The 10143-nt window shown below is 43.0% G+C and overlaps 1 protein-coding gene across 1 annotated transcript in view; it reads left to right on the forward strand.

Annotated features, from left to right (window-relative positions):
- LOC108802877 (unconventional myosin-X-like) overlaps positions 1-10143 on the forward strand; it is a gene marked incomplete at its 5' end in the record, with an annotated part of 40776 nt that overhangs the window by 17231 nt on the left and 13402 nt on the right. The window contains 7 exons of the mRNA XM_018574730.1: positions 1272-1311; positions 2675-3469; positions 4568-4691; positions 6954-7200; positions 7874-7969; positions 9211-9304; positions 9481-9536. Coding sequence (XP_018430232.1) covers positions 1272-1311; positions 2675-3469; positions 4568-4691; positions 6954-7200; positions 7874-7969; positions 9211-9304; positions 9481-9536 — 1452 coding nt within the window. The remainder of the gene's footprint in view (positions 1-1271; positions 1312-2674; positions 3470-4567; positions 4692-6953; positions 7201-7873; positions 7970-9210; positions 9305-9480; positions 9537-10143) is intronic.

A 10143-nucleotide genomic window follows, 5' to 3' on the forward strand; every position in this document is an offset into this window, starting at 1 on the left:
GGGGGGGGGGAGGTTGGGGTCCTCAAATGCACAATCACACATAATGTTCAGTATGTGTCAGGGGTAGGCAACCGTGGCACTCCAGCTGTGCTGAAACTTCCCATCATGCCTCAGTCTCTGGGAGTCATGCCTGTGGCTATTAGTCTTGCATGTAGCACTAGAAAAGACAGTAGAGGAAATGATGACCCCAGACTGTGCAGTTGGAGACATGCTATAACACCTTTACAAATCAATGCTCCCAATCCCATTACTGACTGCTAGGGTCTGAGGGCTGCACAACCATCCCCAAAAGGGCCACAGATTGGGCACCAGGGATTGGGATGGATGAAAACCAAATACATGGGCTTGCTGAACACTACACTCAATCACAATTGAAACTGTACTATGTAAATATACACCCTTCTCCTTAGGGCAGTATATAAGACTCATTAGATGCCAGTAGCTTGGGAATTCTGGGAGCACCAAATCCAAAGCCTGGGATTCTGTAGACCAGGGATTCCCAGCTCCATCCATCCTTGTTTGGTCTAATCATGCATATCCCTCATTTATTTTGATCATCCACTGCTCAATCCCCAATGCAAAGAGATGACTATCATATAGACCAGGGCTCAAAATTTCAAGTCCTGAGCTACTAGCCAGGCCTTAAGAGTTACTCGCCACCAGTTGCCCCACCTAACCCCAACCCTGCCTCGGCCTTAACTCCGCCCCTAAACCCGCCCTCTTAAATTATCTTATGAAATTACACTTTTAAATGTTGAAGGCAGAATAAAGTTACAAAAATAAATATTAACAACAACAATATTAAGATAAAGCAATGTAAACAACATTACATTAAATTAAAATTAAGCTAACCTGATATAGTCTTAAACTTCTGTTACATTGATTTAATAGATGGCATCTGGGTGCCTGCAGGTAGCATCAGGTTTTATCTTGAATACCCCTGGAACCCCAAAACCCAGAATAGCGGTTATAGAAATCTCAACTTCATCTCAGAAACCCATGCATGGCCCTTATCACCCCCTTGCCTGTCCTAATAATGCAAGGTGAGGCCATCTTTTGAAGGGTTTCTCGGATAACCTTAGATGTTCAATGAATAGGTTCACCATTTCTTTGGTATTACCCTGTTTTAAGATAGAGGGCATGCTCTGCAGTATTGCACTACTCAAATAAAAATGTTTGCATTTATAGCTCGCTGATTATAGTATAGGTATAGGCTATATACATTTTAGTAAGCTGTTTGAGTGTGCTTATTCATTTTTTTTTCCTTGCAGGGAACAGGAGAGACTGGAGGCTGAGCTCCGCTCTGCACAGGTTGGTGGTGCTGAAGTACAATGATTTTCACCCTTTTAAAGCAGTGGTTCTCAACCTGTGTAACCTCAGGACCCACATTTGTCCTCGGTCATTAGGTTGTGTCCTAAGTTGCACTGCAATGGAATGCACCGCAGTGTGGGCTGCTGTGCTGTGATGGAGCTCCATCCATATGTGCAACGCTTGTACAGCTCCCATGTGCGCCAGCAGAGGTGCTGGAAGTCAGAATTTGATGTCACTCCATTCCAGGCACCTCTACAGGACATGCAAGGGAGCTATAGGCAATGCACGTATGGATAGAGCTCACTCGCGTCAATATCCCCAGCCAATGAGACAAACCAAGAGATACCTTGTCGCACTCCTTACTGGAAAAACCCAAAGTTGAATGAGAGGGGGTGCTTGTAGTGACCTGCGGATGGCGCCGCCACACAGTATAAAGATGGCCATTGCTGAGCCTGATGAAGGGGACCCTGCGTGGCCCCGAAAGTGCTAGTTTTGGTGACATGACGTTCCAATAAAAAAACTCTCTGGACTACAAGACTGGTGGTGCGCTGGTAACATTTATTCATCTTCATACTCCCTGCCCACCCCACCTCAAGTCGGCGCTGGGCAGCATATTTTGAATGGCTGCTCGGTGTGAAAACAGACAGTGCTGCACTAGGGGGAGGCTGAGGAGCTCTCGCCTAAAAAAGTGGAAGGCATGCGGTGACCCAATGAACACGAGGTCACGACCCACCAGTTGAGAACCAAGGCTTTAATGACAATCAAATACACAAAGTGTTGATAGAAGCCGCAGCTCAAAGTAGCCATTATCTTTTAGCAATTACCTTCTAGCAATATATAATCGTCATTCATACAAATTTCTGCTGAGCTTTGAATGGTGATTATTTGCAGAGAGAAAAATTGAAGTATTTCCCTTATCAACCAATCAGAGCCTGTATTTACCTTCTCTAGTATGAGAAAGAAAGTTAAAGTTTGATGTCTTGGATACCATTAGTGGCAGCTCTTGTCATTGCTTTGTAGATGGGAATGCAGTATTACACTGTTCTGTATAATCAGACCTAAAAACAAAGATATTTCCTCTTTTTTTTTTTAGTCCTGTTGGAAGTGAAATCCAAAAGCAGAGACATAATGAAAAACCTAGGCTGTGCCCTCATATCTTAAACCAAATGTCTTGTTCTAGTTTTGATTGGCTAAGAATAAAATCTCATCCTTTTCACCACTTATATGTCTTGCTTAGCGTTCTCCTTTCTCATCAGAATTATAGCTCTTTTTATATATTGAAAAAAAAAAAGCTGAAATCTATTTTGAGATGTTAATCAAATTTTGAAATCTATTGACAAAAAGAGATTGCGTTCCCTTTTAGGAAGAACAAGAGAGAGCTCGGAACCTGGAGAACCTCTTGCTGCAGGAAGAGGAGAGAAGACAGATGGATGAGATACTAAGACTGGAGAAAGAGATTGACAAACTCAACCAACAGCAGAAACTGGATGGTGTCTCCATCTCGTGCATCGATACCCGGAATGAGGTGACCCGAAAGCGTGAAGAGGAGATCCACAAGCTGGAGAAGGAGGCCTCAAGAGTGGCACAAGAGTTTCTAGAGCTCTTGGACTTTGGTCATTTGGATGAGAGTGCTAACAGCCTGGAGAATGGAATTGATGGAACTTTACATGTGGAAGAGAGCTTGGTTGCACCTCTGGCTGAGGAAGAAGTAGATGAAGGATTCCATGCAGATGACGAATTTTTGCCGCCTCCACCTCCTATGCTGTTAGAATATGACCTCCCAGGGACCAATGATAGTTTCTCTGAGGATGGCACTTACATGAAAATCCCTGAGGACCACATTGGCAACTCCACAGATTCACAAATTTCTCCTCTGGAGCCGGTGTCTTCTCAAGATGCTTATACTGCCATCTCAGATCAGTCTGAGAGCATTTATCAGTGTTTATCCGATAATCAGAGCAACAGCGAAGAAGCTCAAGAACCCATTTACAGCTACCCACCGGATGTGGAATCTGATTATGACCATGAAGAGTTTGATGACGGCCCTCCAGGTTCAACTCATGCTAGAAACTCCAGTGATGGCCACCTCACTGACGAGGAGATACCTCGAATTTCCGAGCCTGATAGCTATGGATCTCAGTGTGGAAGTCTAGATTCAGTAAGTATTTTTTCAAGATCAAAATAAGACGGCCACCCCACCAATCAGACTTTTTTTTTTAGACCAAGACTAGACAATACACACCATTTTAGACAATAGGGCAAGTTCTGGGATGAGGTGGGAGAATAATGCACTCTTTTCTTTGTAGGGGGACTTATTTTTTATTATAGCGACATATTCTCTAAGGAATGCCTCAGTCAAGCTAGCCTGCAAAAAAAAACTAAATTGTTTCAACTGCTCAGGTTAAAAACAGATTTTTGTGGACATTTGCAAATGGATGTAAAGCCACACTGCCAGGTCAAGGAATCTGTAAAAAAGTGTGATTCCCCAATTCAAAACTGTGAGTTCCCAACTATGGGGAATATACAGTATATCAATGCACAAAATGAAAGCAGGCAACACTATTACATGTTTATCCATTAATATTACTAGAACCTCTTTAGATAGACCAGGTTGATCTTTTGTTAAGTTATTTCAGCGGCATTTGTATCTATTATAAATGTTTTCTGGTCATATTTCCCACTTGATGCCAGCAAATGGCAAGCTTTAAAACTCTTTCTACAGTTGCGTTATGAAACAGACCTCGAAACGGGAGATATCTGATTACATTGACTGCAGAGTGACTTCAGAGGAGCTACATGCTCCCTCCATCTCTCCTAGCAGAGGGTCATTCATACACATAGGAAGCCAAACATGCTTTGCAAACAGATTGTCATGGACATTTTTTCTATTGATTTTGTAAAATGAAAGATTTTATATAGAGAACTGATAAAAGATATATAAATGCCCATTTTATAAACTTATAATAAATTAAAGGTGATAAAAAAAGGTATTATGCTTTCCTCTAGGAAAGAGCTATTAAAGTATTTGTGGGTTTCTTACACAGGCCAAGATCAGGGATAGTGAGCTGACAGCAGTTGTTACCTCTATCACATCCCACTAGGATATGATTATTGTATGTTAGTATTTTACTCTGCTTCTCCAAAGTGGTGCAGGAAGTATTGGAGCTGAGAAGCAGTTCTACATAAGACAGGCCTTCCATTTGTTGAAGTTTTACCTTGTTCAGTTGACCAGTTCACAGTTGCATTTCTTCTAAAGTTTCTGGACAGTGATGAGGAAGTGGACAGCCACATAGACACTGATGAAGAACTGATGACGTCCCGGGTCACTCTCTTCAATGGAGGAGGACCACCATATTTTCACAGTTACCTGTACATGAAAGGTATGCTTTTTGTTGCAACTCTTATGAACTGTAAAATAGAAGTTACCTCCCATACAATTTGTTTTCTGTGAATGCTGTTCAGAAAATTTTGAGGGTTTTTACTACGTTTTGAGTGGAGTGAGTGCATGTAGATGGGTGATTCCCCTGGCTTGTCTGCAACAGCGAACATTCTGTTCTGACCGCGATTTCTTAGTTCTTCTGTCTGAATTGCTTTCTCTATATATTCCCACACCCAAAAGAAGGCCAGTGACACTTGTATTAAGTAGAAAACACATTCCCAAGAGACAAGTTTAGCTTAAGGCAAGGCTATGGGCATCACAGCTAGAGCAAGCGTGAGAAAGGTCTGCAAAAAAGGTCTGCAGCATGCAAAAAAACTCGTCTCACCGCTAAGGTTAAAAACAGGTTTTAGATGCACGTCTTCTGCAGAAAATGTGAAAGCCGCTCCGCCTCGCCAAGGCACCTCTATATAGTGCGGTCCTAACTCTAAACTATGAGAGTCTCCATCTTGAAACACATGTAGCAAAAGATAAATTTGGGCGCAGGTTTGTCAGGAGGAAGCCCAACCTCCTTAAAGGCACAGTGTACGCACATCACAACGGCAGCTGGGACCCCCCCATGCGTCACTGCACCAAATCAGTCAAGCAAAACAAATGGCAAACGCACTCATCATTTTGTCGCCAGCTTTACAGCAAGGTGCACATGGAAGGGCTTTATACAGTAACAGCAAAACGTTTCCCAGCACACTCACCAGCCAGCATGCAAAAAAAACTTGTCTCACCACTAGGGTTAAAAACAGAGGTTTAGATACACGTCTTCTGCAGAAAAGGTGAAAGCCGGACTTTGTTTTGCATGATGGGGTACCAGGTACTTCCTACTCTACACAAAACTGCCTAAAAACTGGAATTAAGAAATACATTGGGGGGAATTTATCAAAACTGGAGCAGACAAAAACTGGAGCATCTGTGCATGGCAACCAATCAGCTTCTCTGTTTCATTTTCAAATCTTAACTGAGGGACCTTTCTGTTTAGTTGTTCCAAACAGCAGACCTTTTGTTTGCCTCCAGTTATAATCAGATGGCTCATACATTTATTACACCTATGCTAAAAAGATAAAACTAGCATTTGCTTTCCTAGGAACTGGAAGATTCTGGGATTATAAGTCTTCACCAAAGCCCCTTTCCCCTCCCCAATCTACAGGCTGCATGTCTTTATGAGGTTCTTCTCTAAAGGTGCCCATACACTGCACAATTATCGTACGATAATCGTATGTGATCGGGTTTTCGTACGATAATCGAGCAGTGTGAACGGAGACGTGAGACCGTTTCTACTGTACGGTCGCACGTCTTCTGTCGAACCAGCATGTTCGAAAACCAGCCGGGAATCGTACGATTCTCGGCTGGTTAGAACGGTGCTCGGTGCACACCGGCCCGTTCAGCATTGCGGTCATCAGAAGCCCGCCCCTCGGGGGCGGGCTTGCGATGATCGAGAGTGCGATCTGCCTGTCCAAGATAGGCAGATCGTACGTTTTTTTTAATCCCTTTACAACCATCGCAAGACTAAAGTCTTGCGATGGTTGTAGAGTGTATGGCCACCTTAAGACCTGTGGTCATCCTGTCTTTCTCTTAGGATATCAAAGAATTCCCCTGAGAGATATCATAGGCCAACATATAACACTGGCAAGAAGTAGGCTTCAGTTGCAGGTTCCGAAAATAGATCGTAATGAATCTTAAAGCCAGTCAGGTGATCAAGTGATGCCAAATTCTGGAGAAGTTAGGGCCTTCTTTAAAGGGCCAGTCCACAGAAAAGTGTTTTGTTTTTTGGCATGTATTGGAGACTTTAAAGCCCAACCAGTTTTTCATGCACCTCTTCTTAGGGATTTTGGTAACAAAATCTGTTTTCCCAGGATTGTATGTATGCTGCAGAAATTATTAGGGGTTTTTGTGCTACCTTTTGGAGGCTTGAATGAATTTATATTCTGAAGAATGCAGCATAAGAAGTGTTATTTTCCAAAAATACCCCTGTTTTAGCAGGATTTTTGAGGAAGTCTTGGCCTGGAGTACCCAAGGTTTATACGATGTCGGTAGATGATGCCACCATGTAGATATCACTTTTGGGTGGGCTTAAGAAGCTCTAAAGTTGTTGAATGCTTTACTACTGGAGTCTCCCGGAGATTTCAGAGCTGGTGGTGATTCCATCTACTGCATCATACCAAACCTGAAGTATCAATTTTGGCTGTGCTAACCCTTTTTCTGTTCCCTGCAGCTGGAGGCTTAATGAACATGTGGAGACGGCGATGGTGCGTTCTGAAGGATGAGACCTTCATGTGGTTCCGTACCAAACAAGAAGCTCTGAAATGTGGATGGTTGTATAAGAAAGGGGGTGGGATGTCCACACTGTCAAGACGCAACTGGAAGAGGCGCTGGTTTGTGCTGAGAGAGTCCAAGCTGATGTATTTTGAGAATGACAGTGAGGAGCGGCTGAGAGGGACCATCGATGTCCGGGCAGCCAAGTGAGTCAGTTCTCCATTCAGAATACTCCACAATTGGTCTTTTCACTCATTATTTTGGGGCGGGCTTATTAGGCTTGAACACCCAATGGTGTTATAATTTGGGCCATCTGGGCTGTAACTTGGTCCAGCTTTAGGCTTAATAAAAAGGAAAATAAAGTTGAATCAAGGATTGGAATATCCTTAGTAAGTTTTGGAAGTTATCAGTTATTGCTTAAGCATTGCTTTGTATGTTAATAAGTAAATTTAAGATTTATGATTGTCTTTAAACTCTCTGGTGTGCTTGCAAACACTTGGCAAAGAAAACTAGATTCCAGAAGTTAGATAACAATGGCATGCTTAGACCAAGACCAGTATATTATATTGCAATTTCTGGATTCTTTAATAAACTAACCATCCTGCTCGGCTGCATTTAAAGGAGAACTATGGGGTTAAGTCTTTTCCCCATAGTTCTCCTTAGGGTAACGAGAGGACACAAATTAGCGTCCTCCCGAGCTGTAGCTCGCGGTATACTGAGACACCGCAGTATACCGCGAGCAGCTGCTCGCGGTATACTGAGATGCCACTAATGTTGCCCACCCAGCAGTGCTGTGTGTATAAAACTCTAAGGGCCCTGTAGCTTGTATGACAGGTGCAGAGCTAGCATAATGTCAGCCATATACGCTTTGTCTTCCAGAGCCATCATTGATATACACGAGAAGGAGAATGCTTTGGATATTGTGACAGATGAGAGGACGTATCACATTGTGGCAGAGACTCCGGAAGATGCAAGGTGAGGATAATCTTCCAATGAGCTGCATTTCTTATCTAGTAATAAAAGTATACTTCTAGTAGTTCAATAGCGTCATGCTTGCACGCCGAGAGTTTAAGGTACTATAGGTTTCCTGTGCTCTGTCTGCTCTGGTATCCCCACACTTGAAGTATATCTAAAGCTTAAACTTTTTTCTTTCAATAATGTTTTTAATTTAGCAAATTTGTAACCAGTCTGATCAAACCTCATTAAACATTACATTGCACATACATGTCACATCTAGGTCCAAAAAAGATTTATGCCGGTTGGAACATAGGTGCTACATAAGTACAGCAAGAGGTCACAGATAGCAGCAGCTCACATGCCCTCTGATAGCATTGAGACAGAGGAAAATAAAAGTTAAAATGTTCACAATATATTTTTGCTTTGCCTGGTGACTTGTAGGATCCCGCTGCACAACTGGGGAACATCACATGCATGTGTTGCTGGGGTAATTCTGGCTCGCACTGGCATCGTGCCTTCCTCCTACAGCATTCAACAATGTAATCGCTGCCAAAGTCGTAAGATATAAACTTGAATGTTTTTAGTCATTAAAACACTTTAAAGCCAAACTCTGGGGAAACAACAATAAATAATGATAAAATCTTACCTTGAAACATGCCGACTCCTACTCGTAATGCTGATCTTGTGGGCACTGCGGGGAGTGAGATGCACCGCAAGTAGAGAAGGCCTCTAGTCCCATCCCGGCCCCTCTTTGCTACTTACCCATTCATGGAATGCTTTGTAGTTTTCTCAAAGAATACAAGGAGTTCTCTGATTGGAGGAGGAGAGAAGTGGGCAGGGATGTGGCCTCATTGCTCCTCCAAATAGTCAATAGCAATAGCCATCAGTTTCCATTGCTGAACACCCGGAGTGTGAGGTAGAAGCAGAACAAGCAGCCAAGATGCTGATGAGAAGCATGCTGATAGGAGGAGAATGCAGTGAAAGGATGAGCTCATAACTGTGCTTATTCTCCTTCCACTGTCCAGTCACAGGCTGAGGGCAGGTCCAGGACAACCTGGGCTCAGAAGAAGTGGGTTGAATGATGCTTGGCATCTAGTGGCAAAAAGGTACTGGGAGGAAATCTCTGAGTTTAGGGTGAAAATTTGCAGCGAAAGCTTTGTCTTGTCACGGGCTATTCATTTGAATTGGCTGGAATACTGCTTTAAGTGGCCTTCTTAGCTTAACGTGCATTTTTTTTTTCCCCACCACCCAATTTTCAGCGGCTGGTTCAACGTTCTGAGCCGAGTTCATATGGCGACTGCCCAACAGCTGCGAGATATGAGGGATGAGCAAGCCAACCCCAAGAATGCTGTGGTGAGTGTCTGCTCTGAGTCAGGAAGGGTTCTCAGGAGTTTCAGTTGCGTTGGAGAAAATTTCCGCACCCTCCTCCAGACAGGACGGCGATCCCTCTTGCCCATGTTAGATCCATTTTCCACTAATCTGTTCTGCATTACCGAGAAAGACGAACAATCTTCTCTTGTTTCCTGCAGGGAACGCTGGACGTCGGGCTCATTGATTCTGTCTGCGCATCAGACTGCCCGGACAGGTAATGTGCAATGTGGAGCGGCAATATTGTATTTATTGTGGATTAAAGTCAACAAATGGGAACTGGAAGCTGATGTATAATTAGCCATTTCCTCAAAAATGCTAAACTTGTGTTATATTAAAGTAGAACGAATACCGAAACTTTTCTTTTTTTAGTTTTGGATAAAATAAGGGAGATTTATAACCCTGTCACCATTTTTTGCCATCTGTGTGGGAGATTTCCCTTCCTTTCCTGTCTGATAGCAACAACAGAAGTGAGAGGAAATCTATTCCAAGAGCGGGAAATCCCTGGGAAATCCCATCTATTCCTGTTCTGGTGACAACTTAAAATTTGTGATTTCTTTCACTTTTTGTCAGTAGGACAACGAGGACACAGACAGCAATAAAAACCTGACAGGTGTTCTATTCCATGGTGTGCATGTTGTTCTTGTCTCATGTGTTTGTAGCACCATCTAGAGGCCGCTAGTGGTTACTGCAGCCACTTGATTCAATTAACCCTTCCAGAGTAACAAAAAAATTTGTGGAGGCAGATACATGCATACAAACATACATACATACAACAAATATTATTTTCCTGGCACATCATGGTAGCACACAATGGGTTAAGA

Source organism: Nanorana parkeri, unplaced genomic scaffold, assembly GCF_000935625.1.
Source record: "Nanorana parkeri isolate BGI_ZX_2015 unplaced genomic scaffold, ASM93562v1 scaffold3195, whole genome shotgun sequence".
Lineage (NCBI taxonomy): Eukaryota > Metazoa > Chordata > Amphibia > Anura > Dicroglossidae > Nanorana > Nanorana parkeri.